General features: G+C 35.8%; 1 protein-coding gene across 1 annotated transcript in view; it reads left to right on the forward strand.

Moving 5' to 3' along the window:
• Positions 1-21152, forward strand: part of LOC143238513 (rho GTPase-activating protein 100F-like) — a 33656-nt gene that overhangs the window by 2211 nt on the left and 10293 nt on the right. The window contains exons 2-4 of the mRNA XM_076478798.1: positions 4861-4991; positions 13194-14763; positions 20909-21087. Of these exons, the coding sequence (XP_076334913.1) occupies positions 4902-4991; positions 13194-14763; positions 20909-21087 (1839 nt within the window). The 5' untranslated portion in view covers positions 4861-4901. The remainder of the gene's footprint in view (positions 1-4860; positions 4992-13193; positions 14764-20908; positions 21088-21152) is intronic.

Below are 21152 nucleotides of genomic sequence, written 5' to 3' on the forward strand. Positions count from 1 at the left end.
AGAATCGTGACGTAGGTATCGGATGCTATTGGGTGGTTTCTAACCTGATGTGTTGCATAAATTCTCTCTCAAGTTAAAAATTACAAATGCCATAAACTTAGTACACAGATTATTCATCTTTTCTGTCTATTGATACAAGAAAAACTAAAAAAATAATGTGAACGTGTAAGTGGCAAAAAGTATTTATACAACCCCTGGATATACAAACCAAAATGTGTATAGGTTTTTTACGTACAAAAAGAAACAAAGTAAAATGTTATCTCAACCACCAAGCGAAATCTTTAAAAAGTGGGAGGTGTGTTACCTAGATGTTACTTTTCCAAGCTACGCATCGAAAGATCCAAGGTTCAAGTCGAGATGTAATTCTGGGCACATCCCACAATTTACGTAGTGAATGGGTTACAGTTGTGGCAGTCATTTCCACTCTTCGGTTAAGTTTTGCACATAAACATGTTTCATTTTCTGTATTTTCATAATTATGATTAAGTTATTGTTGACGTTAAGACAAAGAGGAATGTTAAACTGTATGCATGGTCAGATGATTTGTTTGTTTGTTTGTTTTTGAATTTCGCATAAAGCTACTCGAGGGCTATCTGTGCTAGCCGTCCCTAATTTAGCAGTATAAGACTAGAAGTCATCACCACCCACCGCCAAACAAGACAAACTTCAAGTTCAACAACCACAACTATATACAAACAAATGGCCTAAGCACGGGCAACCCAGTATCACCAGTTCTTGCCAATATTTTTATAACACAAGTTGAAACACAAGCAATTAACACAGCATTACATCCACCACTATACTGGTACAGATATGTAGACGACACGATTGCAGGATTGACATCTACAGAACACACACTTAATTTTTTGAAATCACATTAACTCTATACATCCCAACATTAACTTTACATGTGAACAGAAAGAAAGCAATCAAATATCATTTCTTAAAATCAAAATTACAAGAACCGATACACAATTTAAAACAAGAATCCACCGAAAAATCACCCATAATGGACTATACATTACTTGGGATTCAGTATTTGAAACAAAACAAAATTTCAACATACTAAGAAACCAAATAAACACAGTCATAAAACTATGCTCACCAGATAAAATTAACGACGAATTAGACAAAATAAATCAATACTTCATCAACATCAATAAGTTTCCTTCACAAACCGTAGAAAACATTATACGCACACACCTAGACAAAAAGCAAAATCAACTAACAGAAGTAAATATACCCCACGATTTAAAAAATCACGAAACTCAAGCCTAAAACAAACCAATACAAATGAACACCTTTATACCTATATCAATAAATAATTCCAACATCTAAGCACGTCCTCTACATTCCTACACTCAATTACATAACCTTCAAACGTGTGGTCAGCTATTGGTCAGTTACCTCTTTCTTTCTTTGTGAATCTGACGATGACCGAAGAAGGTCGAAATGTTGTTCGCTCCTCTACATAGTGCTTTCTATACTCATACCAACCATTTTTACATATACAATTTTCTGTACAATACATAATTTATAGCTTTTTTTTACTATTGTATTACTGAAAGTAAATTGGGTTGGTGTAAAAAACATAATTTATAACTTTCTTTTACTATTTTTTCACTGAAAGTAAATTGGGTTGGTGTATAATACATAATTTATACAAAAGTATCTGCCAGACGTGAGTACCTTGTACATGGTTTAGAAAATAACTACAGGATCTTTAATGATGGCTGGGAGAGGGAGAATTTTGAAGATAACGACGTAAATACGTTTTTGGCAATTATTTGGTATTAGTTGATGTAGGTGATTATGTCAGTTATATCAAGTCGTGACAAGCGAGGCAGTCGTAGTCTTAACTACAGTGTTTCGTCTTCACACATACAAAATTCCAAAGGACGTTTCGGATTTGAGATCCGACTTTGTAGAAAACTTCAGTGGATTATTAATTTTTCGTGTAGTGTAATTTGTAAAATTTCAAAACAATTTTTGATACCGTATGATAAACTTTTACCGTACCGACATTTGGAGGATTGTCTTTCATTATTGGGGATTTATCACGTGGTAATTAGGACTACTCGTTATTTTGAGAGCACGACTATACACTGTGAATACTCACGTTCATTTACTCCCTAAAATATACCTACATGTTCAAAATTAATCAAGTAGTTTTTGAAATAATTACACTTGATAATTGGCGAGGCTGTGATTAAGTGCGCCATTAATGTATACTAAGTGACGTAACCGTTAGACGCACGGTGAAGATGCAGGGTCTCCCGATGGAGCAAGTGACATAGGGAAGTATATCCTATCGTCGAAAAACACTGTATCTCTCCCGAGGGTTCCTTGAGGGAACATAACAGGTTTTCTGACAATCGGTCCAGCAGTTCGTCAGTTATAAGCTAACACACATAAACACAAACTGTCTAAAAATGGTTTAGATGAGTGGCTTATTTCAAAAGTTCTAAAAGCAACATATTTATCACAAAAATTCTGATGTATATACATACTTTAAAATCATGTTGAATTATAAAATAATAGGATATACACCATAAAATTATGCTGAGTTGTAAAATAATTGTGATGTATGTGTGTATATATACACTGCTGGCCAAAATCTTAAGGCCAATGAACATAAAGAAAAAAATATGCATTTTGCATTGTTTGACTCAACTACTTATTTGAGTAGAGCTTCGAAAGATAAAAATAAGAAAAGGGAAAATATAAAAAAAAAAAAAAAAATTAACATTTAATAGGGAAAATGTGAACACTATAAAATTAGCCTAAATACTAATTGGTCAAAAGTTTAAGACCATACCAAAAAAGAAGTTCTAAACAGGGTAGGAAATGCCCAACAAAAAGTCTCAGTAGTGAGTTACACAGCCGTCATTGCAAATAACTTCAAACATTCGCTTTAGCATGGTTGATATAAGCATTTACAGAAGGCTGACTGGAATGTTATTCCAAGTGGTGAAGATGGCTTCACGAAGATCATGCACTGTTTGGAATTGACGTCCATTTCTATTGACTTCCCTTGCTATCCACCCCCAAACATTTTCAATGGGGTTCAGTTCGGGCGAACACGCTGGATGGTCCAAAGGAATCACGTTATTCTTCATGAAAAAGTCCTTTGTCTTGCGGGCATTGTGGATTGCAGCGTTGTCCTGCTGAAAGATCCAGTCATTTCCACACAAGCAAGGGCCTTCAGTTAATAAGGATACTCTCTCTAAATGCCAATGTAGCCAGCTGCTGTTTGATGCCATTGCATAACCTGAAGCTCCATTGTTCCATGGAAAGAGAAAGCATTCCAGATCATGATGGAACCTCCTCCACTGTGTCGTGTAGAAAATGTCTCCGGTGAAATATCCTTATCGTGGCAGTAACTTTGGAAGCCATCTAGACCATCCAGGTTAAATTGTTTCTCATCAGAGAACAATACCTTCTTCCACTTTTCTACGACTCATGTTTGGTGCTTCTCAGTAAAATTTAACAGAGCTGTTTCGTGGTGTGAACGGAGGCGTGGCCTTTGAAGACGTTTACAGTTTTTAAAGCTTTTCTCTTGTAGATGCCGTCTTATTGTTCTTTAGCTGCATTTTGTATCCGTAAGGACCTTAATCTGGTTCGACGATCGGCTAGTGACTTGCCGGACAACCCGTCGAATCCTCCTGCTCATCGCCGGCGAAATTTTCTTGGGCCGACCTCTTGTAATTTTCGTTCCGTATCTCTCAGGATCTTTTTAATAAATTTGCAACATCAGTTTTTCTACGCCCAATCTCACCAGCGATGGCACGTTGAGAGAGACCTTGCTTTTGCAGCTCGACAATTCTGCCAAGTTCAAACTCTATCAGTCTTTTAGCCTTTGCCATGCTTTTACCCAATGTAACACAGGAGATGTCAGTGGGAGATGTTGACAACGCTAATGCTTGAACACAAATGACTAAATTTCGTTATGTGGTTACCGATTAACGCTTTGTTTCAGTATGGTCTTTTGACCAGCTAGTATTTAGACTAATTTTATAGTGTTCACATTTTCCCTATTAAATGCTGAAAAGTTTTTTATTTTTATTTTTCCTTTTCTTATTTCCATCTTTTGAAGCTCTACTCAAATAAGTGGTTGAGTCCAGCAACGCAAAATGCATGTTTTTTCTTTATGTTCATTGGCCTTAAAATTTTGGCCAGCAGTGTATATACATACACCATAAAATCATGTTGAGTTGTAAAATAATTGCGATATATGTATATATATATATATATACTATAAAATCATGTTGAGTTGTGAAATAATTGTGATATATACATACATTTTAAAATCATGTTATACATTTTGTAGAGATTCTGTAAATAAAATTGTTAATGCAAATTGTTTTATAGATTGCAGTTTGTATAAAATGTTAAATTTGATATGTGTGGGTGTGTGTTTTGTCATTATGAACTTGACTGTGAATTATAAAAGTTCCTGAGTTAGGACTAGATAGATAATGTGCCCGTTTTCTTCTTCAATTGAAAGGGAAAGATTAAAATATGATAGACAACAGTACCCAGATATAAGAGGAAATCATTTTATAAATGGCCTGTCTTGGCACATAATTATCTCCGTAGGCTGAAGTACTGGTACAGAATAGCAAAACTAACAAAAGTGCTTGTGTAACGTGTAGTTATTGTTTTTACACAAAATACACGACGTCTCAAAAATTATATGCTTTGGATCGTAAAAGGTCATTCATTATTTAAAACAAAATTTTCTTCTTTTATCTTTGATAATTAACAAGTTCTTAAGATGTAACATGTTTGCTGTAGAGCAGAGAAGCACTTTTGAGGACTCAGTAATCGAAGAACCTGATAATTGTTGATGTTTTCTAGATACGCCGTCTGGAGTGAACTGGAACAATATCCCAGAATCCATGAAGTCGCCAGCACCACCAGGACGATTCAGAGCAAAGTTAATCCACTTTGTTTTCCCGACAAATATGCTGTGTTGTGGACGTAAGAAGGTGAGGGGTTAATATAGCAAGGCTTGAATCAGCTGTTTTAAAAACAATTATACTTTGAGATATACTATATATCTATAGCAAAGAGTGAGTGGGTGGGGTCAAAAGGGTCAACCATTAACAAAACTCAACTCATAAGCTCGTGAGAATAAAAACTACGTATTATTGGTTTCGAATGATAATTAAAGTCATATCGATTTAAAACCCACATTAAATCTTTACTACTTAACGTACACAACAAGTTAAGAAAAAATATCTCGAAGAGAAACTGGTGATGTGTGTTTTGTTCATGTAAGATGCCACTGGAACATTCACTAGAAGAAAGAATGGAGATATGAAGTATACTAAACAGTCTGTTAGTAGCTTACCAGTTACAATACATTATGTATTCTAGAATTTCTATAAAGTTAACTGTATATGTCTGGATCAAGTGTTCTTATGGCGTTGCTTGAACATGAATCAGTGTTAAAAATATCCATATACAATGAATGTATTTTACGATATTCTAATAAATGTAACAAAAGTCACGAACATATAAACAACAAAAAAGTTTAGTTCTAGAACAATCTGATTGGAAGTCTGTAAAATATATTGTTGTGAAGCACTAGTATTATTCTTCAACTTAAAATCATTGTAAAACATATTGTTATGAAGCATTAGTATTGCTCTACTTAAAGTGGGATGAAGGAGGAAGGTGAGTGGATTGGACTGATTTTTATTTCCTATAAATTGAAATTCACATATAAAATCTTCCAAATGTTCGAAATTGTGACACGGAAAAACGCTGAAATTATTCAACCATTTCATTTTTGTACGAATGACGTGGCTTATGAATACTTGGGTATGTGAGAAGATATCGGGTCAAAGCTCATCTTCTCTCTTTTTTATTTTAAATAAAATTGTTTATCACCTCTATCACTTGTATTACATCATCAGACTCTTCTCCATCACGCTGCAGTAACTTGTTTTGATCCAGGAAATATAACGATCGGTTGAGGCTACACCTGCGGGGTGAATGAACGGTTGCTGTAACGTTAGCAGCCCTGCTGTAGCATACTGCTCAGAAAAACTGGGCTGATGGTAATCACAAAGTAACACAGACTTTTATATAACGAAGATTTTATTGTTTGCATCCGCAAGCTTGTTACTAAACATCCTGCGTCAAATATCTCTTGTTACCGATAACACCAGCAACTTCTTTGTCAAATACAGTAACTCATAATGAAGGCTTCAGAAGTTTCTGTACTTATTTTCAGATTATATGCTCCATGAAAATAAAAATGGTTTGAAAATATGATTTTCTATACGTCTATAGGAAACTTTAAATCGGTTAAATCGGTTTTATTTGATCTAATAAATAGGTTTAATTAATTTTTCATAAACATGAAAATAAGTTTAAGTTTTTTATAGACCTAGAAGGTAGGTCAAAAGGACAAAGCAGTTTTATACAGACTTACAGGTGAAGCTCAACATGTAAACCGTTTTATGTAGACCTAGGGAAGAGAGGTTACAGGTTAATCCGATCTTCTGTGGATTCAGAATGGAGTTGAAAGATTACATTTGTTTCTTTATATCTAGTGAGAAGTTTATAGGTTATATTGTGGATATGTTATCCTTTAGCTTATTAGAATAACATTTCCATTAAAAGCTTCAATTTATGACGAAATTAAACTTTATTTGCACAAAGTTGGGTTGTTTGTCTTGTAAAGTGGAGAGAATTAAACTGATTAGTTGTTTCGTTTTCAATTATTACATTTTAAGCTTTCGTGTATGTAAATAATAAATCAGCTTTATTGAAGGTTTTTCAGAATGATAAGTGTTAAATTATTTACAACATTCACAGTACTTATGCTATATAAATAACATTGGACTTGTTTGTATAAAATGTTAGTGTATTTACAAAAGTCCAGTTTTTAATTTATTTGATTGTTTCACAGATGTTAAGATTTCTGTTTGTTTTTTACATGACACGACTTTGTTTATTACACTAACTCTAGTAACACGAGTCACAAACAAAGCGACTGTAATTACAATTGTATGTAATCTCGTTATGTACTGCTGGAACACCACATTTATTTTACACAGAAACTGTTAACAGACAACTTCTTTTACTCGGTAATGTTGTATAAAATTTCAAAACCTTGTGAACCTGCGACAAAGTAATGATGAATGTATTGGTTTTTATGTGTATTATTTCTGCTTTATACACTTTAATTACGTGATTCGAATTAGGGTAATTGGTTAATTGCTAATTCAGTTTGATAATCATGTTATCACGTTAATAACAGATAAATAAGTAAATATATATGTTGTTGCTTTCTTTTTGGATAGAAAGCTTACTGTAGTTTACTCTTAGGGACTGCAAGATGGGAGACAAGTTTGTTTTGTTTTTTGAATTTCGCGCAAAGCTACACGAGGTCTATCTGCGCTAGTCATCTCTAATTTAGCAGTGTAAGACTAGAGGGAAGGCAGCTAGTCATCATTACCCACCGCCAACTCTTGGGCTACTCTTTTACCAACAAATGGTGGGATTGACCGTCACACTATAACGCTCCCACGGCTGAAAGGGCGAGCGTGTTTGGTGCGAAGGGGATTCGAACCCGCGACCCTTGGATTACGAGTCGAACGCCTTAACGCACTTGGCCATGCCGGGTTCGATGGGAGACAAACCTGAAAATGTTAATATGTTTAATAGTACTAATTAAGCTTTCAAAGCTCTTGGGAGGTAACTGAAAACAGCACGTGAAAAACACGTGCTTCTACTATTGTGTGGCTATTAGATTCAATAACTAATAATATTTTTAATTAAATTGCAATAAACTCTATTTTTGTATCAATAATAAAAGTACATTTTTATATTAAGACACATTTTTCAACCTTTTATATTACTTTAATATAATTTAATGACTTCAAAACGTTCCGAATGTACAATGGATATTCTGTAATGAGTATTATATCTGTCACTGATAAAGATCTAGCCTAAAGTGTTTAAGCTAAAATAACTTTCAGTCTGCTTTAACATTATATACCTAAAAGTTTACGATTCGTCGTTATTTGCGTTTTTGTTACAATTGATAACCCGTATGTTTCTAATTGAAAATCAAGAATAGAAAACAATGATCACGCGGTCCTGTTAGAGTTAAACTGTAAGAGAAATTTCGTGCCACATTTATCACCGGGCTCCAGTTGTGGGCTATAAACGGAAATGCCACCACACTTCGCACTTTGGTAGATAATATAAGTCGTTTAATTTTCACGTAATACAGAAATGTATTTTAAATTTCTTTTTATACAAGTATTACTTGTTGTTGTTTTGGAATTTCGCACAAAGCTACTCGAGGGCTATCTGTGCTAGCCATCCCTAATTTTGCAGTGTAAGACTAGAGGGAAGGCAGCTAGTCATCACCACCCACCGCCAAATCTTGGGCTACTCTTTTACCAACGAATAGTGGATTGATCGTCACATTATACACCCCCACGGATGGGAGGGCGAGCATGTTTAGCGCGACGCGGGCGCGAACCCGCGTACGATTCGCACGCCTTACGCGCTTGGCCATGCCAGGCCTACAAGTATTACTCCTAATTTTAATATCTGAGTGTAAGATATATTAATCGTCACATATTTACAAAACATTGTTATTTAGCTACCTACTTAGATCAAACCTAAAAATGTTAACGAATAAATCAAATTATGTAGTATGTTCTTACTTATAAATATTATAATGCATTGTTTAATCAGTTGGTTGCCTTCGCTGTTAATGATATTTTCAGCAGTAAACTCAATAATATCTCACGAGATTAGGGGATTTAAGGTTATTCCTAAATTTACTTTAAAGCTAACGATGCAATTTAACCCCAATAATAAAGATAAATATATCTTATGTGAACATTAAACATTGTAACCGCCAGTACGTTACAACTTTATAATGTGTAATAGTGTTAAAGTATATAAACCTAACAATGAGAAAGTTAAAAATAATAAAACTAGCTATGTTAAACATTTTGACCAATAACGTTAACGAAAGTAAAACTGCAGAAATATATAGTGCGACTATTTGATTTTAGTTCTTTTAGGAGACAACTGTTTGCAATGTATTAGAGACACCCTGTCCGTAATCTGACCTGAAGAAACAAACAAAACATAAAAGTGAAAGATAAGGTAAACAAAAGTTAAATATTAATGACAGGAAACGTTGAAAAATTTTCATCATTTATCATATTTATCTAATGTGGTCTGGACGAAACACCAAGTCGGAACGAACACTGTATATGGAGTAGTATCACTTTAGAAATGTAGAATATGTTATTACAAAACACCAAGTTAGGACGAACACTGCATATGGAGTAGTATCACTTTAGAAATGTAGAATATGTTATTACAAAACACCAAGTTAGGACGAACACTGCATATGGAGTAGTATCACTTTAGAAATGTAGAATATGTTATTACAAAACACCAAGTTAGGACGAACACTGTATATGGAGTAGTATCACTTTAGAAATGTAGAATATGTTATTACAAAACACCAAGTTAGGACGAACACTGCATATGGAGTAGTATCACTTTAAAAATCGAGAATATGTTTTATAAAACACCCAGAGTTTATTTGTGTGTTTCAAATTTTCTCACAAAATTACCCAATAGTTATCTGCTCTTGACCTTTCTTAATTTAGGACTGATACGATAAAGGGAGAAAGGCTTCTTAACAAAACTTACCGCCAACTTTTGGTCTGCCCCTTACTGTTCAGTAGTGGAATTTGAGGGTCACTTGTTTAGCTTTCTGGAGAAGTTCTGAAACATTTTTTTTCTTTTCAGTTTTAAAAGTTTGAAACGTAGTATTTATTCTCCCAATCAATAGATTACATAAATCCAAGCAAATCTTTAAATAATAGCTGAGTCCGTCATATTGGCTAACGTGTAGAACCGTGGGTCGCGTCCTCTTACTCTCTTCCCAAATATAAACAACGAATTATGCTCAGCACTTTGAATCAGTTGGTACGTTGTGAGAGTGACAGTAAAATCCCAGTGTTCGATTGGAGTAGATCACAAGTTCACTGTGGGTGGTGCTGATTAGCTACCTTCCCTCTAGTCTGAAGCTAAATAATATTCGAGTAGCTATACACGAAATTCAGCGAAAGAACTGGATAATGATAGATAAAATAATAATAAGGAAAGGGTTAACTTACAGGTTCGGAACCCTTCTTTGGAAGCTTATTCCAGTTTGTATCTTTCGTCTTCTCTGTTCCAGGTTTTTCACATACCTCATTCATGCGCCATCTATAATTCTTTACATTTGTTCCTGACAGGTCGAAATTTCCTTTATTTAAAATCAAATAACCAATAGGTTACCGTTTGTTTTTTTTGTTGGCTATCTGTGCACTGTACACCTCAAGTATCGAAACGAATTTTTTAGCATAAAATACCCCACACTTACAACTAAGCCACCGGGGTGAAGCGCCACCGTTCATTCATGTTGGGTTTCGTTTTGAAATTATTTGGCGACAGTTAAGAAAAACTTCAAACAATAGCTTACACATATCTGACAGAATAACAGAACTTGAGCATTTACTTCGAGTCCAAAGTGCGGGGCGCCATTTTGTGGTAAAAGATTGTGAATCACGAGCCTTTTAATTAATATTTTGAGTAAGTTAAATAGTCATTTAATGAGATCTAAAGTTGCTTTGGTAAAACTTTTTAACAACTGAATGGTTTATTTCTGAGTTGGTTCGATAATAATGAGAAACGTAATGATAAAAGGTATTTTATATCTTATTTGTTTGTCAGGCTGATAGTAGCACCATTTATTTATGAAGGACTTAGATTGTTCATTGAAATGGTATTTTAAATATCTGTATAATGAATGAGTCAGTTTCTGTGAATGTCTCTAAATATCGTATAAAAAGTTTGTTGTTCTTGTTTTTTCTGTTTCTTTTTTTTTACATAATAACTAGAAAAACACAATGAGCTCAACTAGTTTCACTGAGACGATAGTTTCAAACAAAGTATCCGCTTTTATACGTATTTTTAATAAATAGTAGTAATTTAAAAAATTCGTAATTCTAGCGTAAACGATGTTATCAATACCCCTTGTAGTTAGCTTTCTTACAGAAATTTGTAGTTCCTTTAAAAACTGAAGTACAAGGTGAAACATGAATTACCAGCCGATAATAAATAGACAATAAATATTGCACTTGGAATCTTGTTTTATTTATTAGAAGTTGTCTATAAATACAACCTTCCTGTGTCTGTTCAAACACTGCATTAAAAATAAGTAAAGAAAAAAACGTTTCAGAAAACGAAATATTAGCCATCCTTACTACCTTGTTTTTGAAGGATTGATATTAGCTATTCTTACTATCTTGTTTTTAAAGGACTGACATTAGCCATCCTTAGTATCTTGTTCATGAAGGACTAATATTAACCATCTCTACTATCTTGTTTATGAAGGACTGATATTAGCCATCCCTACTATCTTGTTCATGAAGGACTGATATTAGCCATCCCTTCTATCTTGTTTTTAGAGGACTTTTATTAGCTATCCCTTCTATCTTGTTTTTGAAGGACTGATATTAACCATCCCTACTATCTTGTTTTTGAAGGACTTTTTAGCCATCCCTACTATCTTGTTTTTGAAGGACCTTTTAGCCATCCCTTCTATCTTGTGTTTGAGGGAGTGATATTAGTCATCCTTACTATCTTGTTTTTGAATGACTAATATTAGCTATCCCTTCTATCTTGTTTTTGAAGGACTGATATTAACCATCCCTACTATCTTGTTTTTGAGGGAGTGATATTAGCCAGCCCTACTATCTTGTTTATGAAGGACTGATTCTAGCCATCCACATTATCTTGTTTTTGAAGGACTGATATTAGCTATACCTTCTATCTTTTTTTTTGAAGGATTGATATTAACCATTCCTACTATTTTGTTTTTAAATGACTGATATTAGCTATCCCTTCTATCTTGTTTTTAAAGGACTGGTATTAGCCATCCCTACTATCTTGTTTTAGAAGGACTGATATTAGCCATCCCTACTATCTTGTTTATGAAGACTGATATTAACCATCCCAGCTATCCTGTTTTTGAAGGACTGGTATTCGCCATCCCTACATTTACTTTCATTTATGAAAAGTTCTTTTTTTGGTGGTTTTATTATTGTATGGCCGAGATAAAAATATGGCAGCATTGAAATGGTTAATATCAATCAGTTTTTGATTTATCATGTTTGAGAATCTATTTTATAGAATTAAAATGTGTACTACACGTTTCATGTTTTAGAATTATAACAAAATTATAACGATCTTGACTGCAGAACTTTTACGAATCGCTGGAAAAGTTTGAAACTTTTAATGTTTTTAAGATGCTTCTATGGGCTTTAAACTATTATTTATATAATTTAAATCTTAATTAGTTATGTATTTCTAATAAATACTTTTACACATCGTTAAACAAAATAAATTATAATATACATCTTAGGAGCAGTCACTAATCAGAAAGATTTCCGTAACCATGGCCTAGTGATTAGCTTGCTAGGCTGTGTAACGCAAGGTTCAAGATTCGAGATCTAATGCCACTGAACGTTCGTCTTTTAGTGGCACAGCAGTAAGTCTGCGGATTTATAACGCTGAACACTGTGTCTTCGATACCTGTGGTGGGTAGCACATAGATAGCCCATTACGTAATTTTGTGCTTAACTACAAACAAATAAACTTAGGACTCATTATAAAGTGATAATAACTCCCGCTACTGTTAAGTTTGAAATAACCCAGTAGACGGGGAGTGCTGATGGTGAGTGCTCTTCCGTCAGCTTTCTTAAGTTAAAGATTAAATGTGTGTGTGTGCGGATATTTTAGCGTTGTAAATCTGGAAATGTACGACATAGCAATACTCAGGTTAAACAATAATGATAACATTAAACAAAGTATGAAGACATTGGAAACGTATAGCAGAATAAGTTGTAAATATGATAAGTATTGTATTACAACAGATTCTAACCAAAAATATCATAGATCTACAAGCAAATTGGTGCATAAGTAGTTTAGAAAAATAAGCTTAAGAAGTGAGTGGGGAATGTAGCTTATGTTAGTTACGTAAGTGTTTTGTTTATACGTTTCAATACGTATGTATACATTTATTAATTTTATACATAGTTTTATATGGTTTTGGATGTCTTTAAGTTATGAGTTTTTTCTCCATTCTTCAGGAAATGAAGGAAGTTGTAAGGCCCCCCGTGGTAGAAGAAGTTATTGGTAGACCTGGCCCATCTCGTCCCAGAATACCAGAAATGGTAGTTCATAGAGACTTTCGAAAAGTCAGTGGAATTTCTTCGGAGGTCTTCCGGCAGATTGAAGCGGTCGAGAATGACTACGATGCTACGACAGCAGCTAATTTGGAAGCTGTGGAAAGGCGTGGGGAGATGATCATCCGTGTATTAGACCCCCGAAGCTTGGGTCGAACTGGTGCCGAAACTAGTAAAAAGTACCTGAGTGCTGCTATTGCTGGCCAAACCGTTCAGTTTATCGAAATTATTAAACGTCCGGGGCAAACGTTAGGTCTGTACATACGAGAGGGGGACGGGGTCCGACGGACGAGGGGAGTGTACATCTCTAGGATAGCTCTTGAAAGTGCTGTGTACAACAGTGGACTACTTAGAGTAGGAGATGAAATTTTAGCTGTGAACTTGGTTGATGTGAAGAACATGAGTCTGGACGACGTGGTCATTATTATGTCCATCCCAAGGCGTCTAGTACTGACCATTCGCTCCAAGAGTTTTGTGAAGATACCCTCTCATCACCAGTGGAGACTTGCAGAAGAGGTGCACCCACCCATTGTGGTGTGGAAAAAAGAGATGGAGGAGGAAGCGATGGAAGACTTTAACAGTGAAAACGGGCAGTTAATTCATGCTAGAACGAAAGGTTTGCCATCAGGAGTTCCACCAGTAGCAATTCCATTAGATGACTGGGAAAGGAGAGGATACGACGACCACAGTCTCTACTACAACTCACGCCCTCGACTTCGCAGGGTGCCGAAAGCTGAAATCCGGGAAGAAGAGAAACGCTGGAGAAAGGTTCCAGAGGGAGTCCGGCGCCCGGTTGTTATGCGCCAGCCTAGAAGACCTTACCAGAAGTATCCAAAAATGTTAGAAAGTCTAGCCGAACAAGTACACCCCTTTCATGAGTGTCCACCCCCACCAGCTCCTACCAAGAGATCACACCTTTCTCACAAAACTCTGGATACGGGACCTATGAGAAGCAGCGCTGCCCGTCGCAGATATTGGGACGAATATGAAACTTCTGTTCGTAGTCGCCCAAAAAGAATTATGAGGGCGGAGAGCGAGCAAAGAATTCCGAGAGACAGACACCACGAGGAGGATAAATATGGTGCTAGGGACCGTCGGCTTAGTTTACGAAGGACAAGAACTATGCAACCCAGGATTCGAACACGCCGATCCCCGAGAGAAGGCCCGCGACAAGCTGGGATTCTGCGCCGCTCTGTGATAGAAAGTTGTTCCGATACCGAAGTACACATAAATACCAGAGAACCAGCTGTTTTACGTAGACAGAGCAGCTTGGGTCGTGTGCCTCTATCCAGGGATCACTATCATTTCCGAAGCAATTCACTGCCACGTGCTCGTGCTACCGATCCGGAGACCCGCCGCCGCCAGTCTGTCCGTTTTGAAAATAAAACCCTGTCTTACGATTCTCAGGAGGACAGCGATGGCGCATTGTCTGCTCCAGAGTTTCCACCCTCCAGGTCAGGCCGGAGAGCCTCAGGTAATGTGTTTTTGTTATTTTATAGCAGGGTCCATCACATGTTTATTTTTAACGTACCAGAAAGGAAACAAACAAACAAACAAACAAAGTCTATACAAGTCAATCAGCGACACATACATTTTCCAGCTATTCACCCTAGAAGAAAGAAAGTAGACACTTCTCAGTGAACAAACATGTGAAAACTGTCGCCGATTAAAACAGTGAATTTTATACATATAAGTTATATATATAAGAATACCCCGTATTGGATTAGATAGTTAGTTACAAAATTAAACAACTAAGTAGTATTATAAGACAACAACTAGATGTAACAAAGGTGTGTCTTTTAAAAGTTGATTTTGTTTAAATAGACATCTCCTACTGGATGGAACAAAGGTGTGTGTGTGTGTGTTTGAACGTTAATTTTGTTTAATTAAACACCGCCAACTTGATGGAACAAAGATGTGTGTGTTTGAAACATTAATTTTGTTTAATTAAACATCCCCAACTTGATGGAACAAAGGTGTGTGTGTTTCAAACGTTGATTTTGTTTAATTAAACACCTCCAACTAGATGGAATAAAGGTGTGTGTGTGTGTGTTTGAAACGTTTATTTTTTTAAGTAAACACCTCAAACTGGATGGAACAAAGGAGTGTGTATATGAAACGTTAATTTTGTTTAATTAAACACTTCCAACTAGATGGAACAAAGGAGTGTGTATATGAAACGTTAATTTTGTTTAATTAAACACTTCCAACTAGATGGGACAAAGGTGTGTGTATATGAAACGCTAATTTTGTTTAATTAAACACTTCCAACTAGATGGGACAAAGGTGTGTGTATATAAAACGCTAATTTTGTTTAATTAAACACTTCCAACTAGATGGGACAAAGGTGTGTGTATATAAAACGTTAATTTTGTTTGTTTTCGAATTTCGCTTCAAGCTACACGAAGACTATGTATTCTATGCGTCCCTAATTTATAATTAAGGAAGAAGGAAGACAGCTATTCAACACTACTTATCGCCGACTCTTTATTAATTAATAGTGGGATTTACCGTCACATATAACGCCCTCAGAGTCGAAATGATGAGAATGTTCTTGGACTGGACTGGAACCTAAGACCCTTAGATTGCGTGCTGCATGTCCTAATTACCAGTCTATGCCAGACTTTTTGATTCTGAGCAGTTTTTATTTGATCGTGCGAATGAAGTGTTTATAATTAGTTAGTCGGTCAGCCCTAAATCAAAGAGGATGGTAAAAGAACACAGTATCGTGTATAGATGTTAGTACAATAAATATAACGAAGTGTTGATAATACGAGACCAAAGAAGACACGCGAATGTGTCGAAACTAGTTTTTGAACAGAAGTTTGTTCCATTCACTGTGTTCTACTGACTGTGAGCGAGGAACAGGACATGAATGTCAAACATAAATCAGTTTTTTTTCTTATGAATAGCATTTTTGTTTTATTAAAAATGACCTATCTCATGGATTTATATATTTCCTATTTCGAATTGACTGGTTTATAAATATAGAAGAAACTTATGTTTTAACTTTTCACACTGAGAAAAAAATTGCTGTCAGAAACACAGTATAACTAGTGTTCTAACTTTCAATGTTGATGGAGTTCTGGTGTGTGCTTTTTGCGGGATCTATATTTTATTAAAGACTCTGTAAACAACCAATTAATGATAACCTCGTGTTAAAGACCTGATTGGACTTTGAGTGATTTAATTTTCGGAAACACATTTTAAAAGATCGATGATAATATTGCAGAGAAAAATGTTATCAAATCTGTCGTTACAAATATCAGGTAATGTCCACTTTCATGGCTAATCTGATGTCATGTTGTTGCTCAGAGCCAGCCAGTAGAATACGTGAGAAAAATGGAATCTAATTTTCGACAAAAAATGTATGTTTTATCACTTCTTTTCTATCATTGTGTGCCAGGAAAATTCTTATGCTAAACGGATAACTGAAATGAATCCATTTGGAATCCTTGACTGTGGTAAAAGCTAACTCCTGGTCGATCTTTGTGAAGATGGTAGTGCTAGTTTAAACATGTAACGTGAGTTTTAATAATATTTTATACAACACTCAACAACGAAAGATGTCCTAAGAAAACTATTGTAGTAATATTTAATTCATTTCATGATGTCTACAAAAAATTGACTTTTCTTTAAAGAATATTGTTCTACATTCTGAATTTTCTATTTAGAATGTTCACACATCTACACAGGGGCCTTCCGGTCATACATTTCGCTGATATTGAGCTTATAGGCAAGGGTTTGCTTTTACTAACACTCATCGCTAACTGACTGGATAATGAAATTTGACTGACATTCACAATATACCAACAACCCAAACTACAGACCGCGTTTTTGCAATAACAGAACACGAACTATAAATTATTGGGTTTATAGTTTGGCTACGCTACTGGACCACATTATTCCGCATGTTATGTTTAAATCGTGCATGTAATTGCTCATGCCCAGTATGTTTGCTTTGTCTAATTCTCTTTTCATTGCTGAGTAAATGAACGACAAGTACCCCCGCTGGTACAGCGGTAAGTCTACGGACTTACAACACTAAAATAAGGGGTTCGATTTCTCTCGGTGGACATGCACACACACTCAACAACAAACGAGAAAAATTGCAGAATTATTTTGATTAATTGATTATCTTAAGAGAGAGAAAGCTAAAATGATGAATATAATAAAGGTAATTCAGTTGTTAAAATGATCCATGAAGGTATGAAATAAAATTACCGAAAATGTAATTGTGCGACTAACAGTCTGCTTACCACTAGAGGAGGCTGCAAGTTCAATACAAGTGAATTATTTGTTTGTTTGTTTATTTGTTCTGATATTTCGCACAAAGCTACACGAGGGCTATCTGCGCTAGCTGTCCTTAATTTAGCAGTGTAAGACTAGAGGGAAGGCAGCTAGTCATCATCACCCACCGCCAACTCTTGGGCTACTTTTTTACCAACGAATAGTGGGATTGACAGTCATATTATAACGCCCCCACGGCTGATAGGGCGAGCACGTTTGGTGCGACGGGGACTCGAACCCGCGATCCTCAGATTACGAGTCAAACGCTTTAACCTACCTGGCCATGCCGGGTCCTCAATCAACAGAAGTGAAACAAATTTATGTTTGTTCCATGGATATTTTCTTATGACTTTCACTTTTGAAGTCAAACGTTTCTGAAACCATTTTTCTTAAGCTAATTTTTTTGTCTTCTTTACCGTGTTTTAAACAATTAAATATATTCCAGTGGGATATGGAAACCAACAAAACCTATTCACTGCTTACAGTTGTCTAATGATTTAGGTCATTTTTTTCGGTTTTACAAAGAAGAACTAGTATGTCAAGTTTTTTAAGATTTCTTTTCTTTATGTTCTTTAACCACAGATATTGTTCTAATCGAAACGCTTCCCTAGTGACCAGAATCTCGAAGTATAGTTTATTTTGAATCTTGCGCAAAGCTAACGGGGGCTATCTGCACTAGCTGTCTCTAAGTTAGCAGTAACAGAGTAGAGGAAAGACAGCTAGTCATCACCACCAACCGCCAACTCTTCTACTGTCTTTTACCATAAAAAGTTATAGTGTCCGTCGCATTATGACATCTCCACGGCTGAAAAGGCGAGCAACTTCAGAGTAACGGGGATTCGAACGTACGACCCTCAGGTTGCGAGTCGAGCGCCCTCTAATCACTAGGTTATATCAAGCCCGGATCTCAGACTCTTTCAGTTCAATTTGAAGATGGGGAAAAAATCCCATAGCTACACAGAAAGTATCTAGAATGCGTCATAACAACGGAACTGTGCAAGCTATGTAAGAAAAGTGAGCTCGGAGTTCGACTTGTCACTACTTAAAAAGGGAAGATTCACAGATATGACGAAAAATGTTTACACTTTAGATACATACGTATATAATTAAATTTAATTATAATGAGAGAGAAGTAAAAAAAAACAGCCATAAAACAATCATCCATCACTGGGTCATCATGTAATGTTGCCTGACAACAGCGGAAATAACACGTAAATTGTGTTGGAGTACACCGTTTACCCAGTCTAATATCAACTAAATAACACTTTAATTGTGTTGAGATACACCGTCTACCCAGTTTAATCTCAACTAAATAACACGTAAATTGTGTTGGGATACATCGTCTATCCAGTTTAATCTCAACTAAATAACACGTAAATTGTGTTGGGGTACACTGTCTATCTGGTTTAACTTCAACCAAATAACACTTTTTGGAGTACAACATCGATCCAGTGTAACCTCACCTTCGCCAGCCTCACATGTTTAGAAGAGAGAGAAAAAATGAGCAAAAGTGGGTGCTATAGCGCACATCGTCTAATGTCTTTATCACCTTTTATTCTCTGTAGCCAGATGTGAGTGCTCTAGTCCACAACGTTCCAGGTCTTTACCACATTTCATAGTCTGTAGCCAGATGTGAGTGCTCTAGTCTATAACGTTCCAAGCCTTTATCACATATCACTGTCTGTAGCCAGATGTGAGTGCTCTAGTCCACAACGTTCCAGGTCTTTACCAGATTTCACAGTCTGTACCCAGGTGTGAGTGCTCTAGTCCATAACGTTCCAAGCCTTTATCACATTTCACTGTCTGTAGCCAGATGTGAGTGCTCTTGTCCACAACGTTCCAAGCATTTACCACATTTCACTGTCTGTAGCCAGGTGTGAGAAGATGGTTGTTAACAAGAACAAAAATAGTAAAAACAATAGTCAGAGTACTATACATCAAAGCAGAAAAACTGTCCTTGAAGTTAACATTCCATCCCCTGTATGACGTTTGGACATAACTATCAAGATGTTAAGGTACTTCTGTACTAAGCCTAACCTAAAGTATTAGTATAGTTTTTATTCTCCACGTTCCATGCTACTGTTTAATAGTTCTAAAGAGGTCCACGCATTAACAGGTCAAATATATTAGAGAGGATACAACTAAATTAGTTCACCTATAGTCTTGGTCAAAATGTTTGCATATTTTCTTACATTTAAGATCATTCTTATTAAGATGGAATATATAAAACACTTATTTCTGTCAAACTTTGAAATGTATGTTACATTAAACATCTAAATATGTAATGTTTTTATAGTGAAACAGGATCTAAAGACATCTTGAACAATTTATTAGAAGAACAAACATTTTTATCACACACATATGGAAAGATGTGTAATTCAACATTTCACATATAACAACAAAATCTTACCAAAACATATTAAATGAAAAATGCAACACCAAATTATTACCAATGGCGTATTAACTTTATATCGGTGACATGCTGTTGATGTAATCTACCATGATTTCATCCAAATTTGACACTAGACGGCGCTGCAACTCAGCTACAGTTTAGGGTTTTGTTTACCAATTTTCTCGCACAGTTCTTCGACAAAGTTCTCAATGTCTGTGTAATATATCTGTGGATTATGCTATTCTGTTATTGGTTTCTATTCAGTTTTGAACGTCTGTGTGACATATCTGGCTTAAAGCGTTCTGTTATTGGTTTCTATTTATGTATCTTACTTTTAAGAACATTTTGTTATAAAAATTGTTCATTTCTATTTTAGTAAAAAATATTTTATTCCTTCAAATGTGTTAAACTTTATTTGCTAGTTTTGAATTTCGCGCAAAGCTACTCGAGGACTATCTGCGCTAGCCGTCCCTAATTTAGCAGTGTAAGACTAGAGGGAGGACAGCTAGTCATCACCACCTACCGCCAACTCTTGGGCTACTCTTTTTACCAACGAATAGTGGGATTGATCGTCCCATTATGACGCTCTCAGGGCTAAAAGGGCGAGCATGTTTAGTGCGAAGGGGAGTTGAACGCCCTAACACGCTTGGCTATGCCGGGCCAAATCATAAACACAAACTGAAGTCTGCTATATTGTAGAAGTCGTATATTTGACATGTGTAAATTGTATACTTCAACCGAATGTATATCTACTAATACATTCCTAAATGTACAAATAGATTAATAGCTTACTGTAATTTTAACAGTAAAATCAAAATAGTTTTCATGTGAATTTGTTTTGTTCTTTCAGTGGTCATCATATCTTTTTCCTTGTACGTTCGTATTGTCTTGTTTGTTTATATCACGTTAACAGAAGTAGGTTTAAATATTTCCCAAGGTCACCGCAGACGTTCCCCTGATATCTTCACAGCAGACGAGTATCGGGACTGGTTACGCAGATCGCCATCAACGTCAGCAATATACGAGCGCTTGAGACGAGGGCGAGGCTTGCGTCAAGTTCAACCACTGCCGAGGGTCGCTCACAGCGTCGAAAGCCTGCCGGACTCGCTTAACCATGTAAGTTGGTGACAAGACAACTGTTTGAAGAGGTTTGGATGGTGACGGAGAAACTAAAGTTGTTG

The sequence above is a fragment of the Tachypleus tridentatus genome, chromosome 13 (genome assembly GCF_004210375.1).
Source record: "Tachypleus tridentatus isolate NWPU-2018 chromosome 13, ASM421037v1, whole genome shotgun sequence".
NCBI classification, from domain to species: domain Eukaryota; kingdom Metazoa; phylum Arthropoda; class Merostomata; order Xiphosura; family Limulidae; genus Tachypleus; species Tachypleus tridentatus.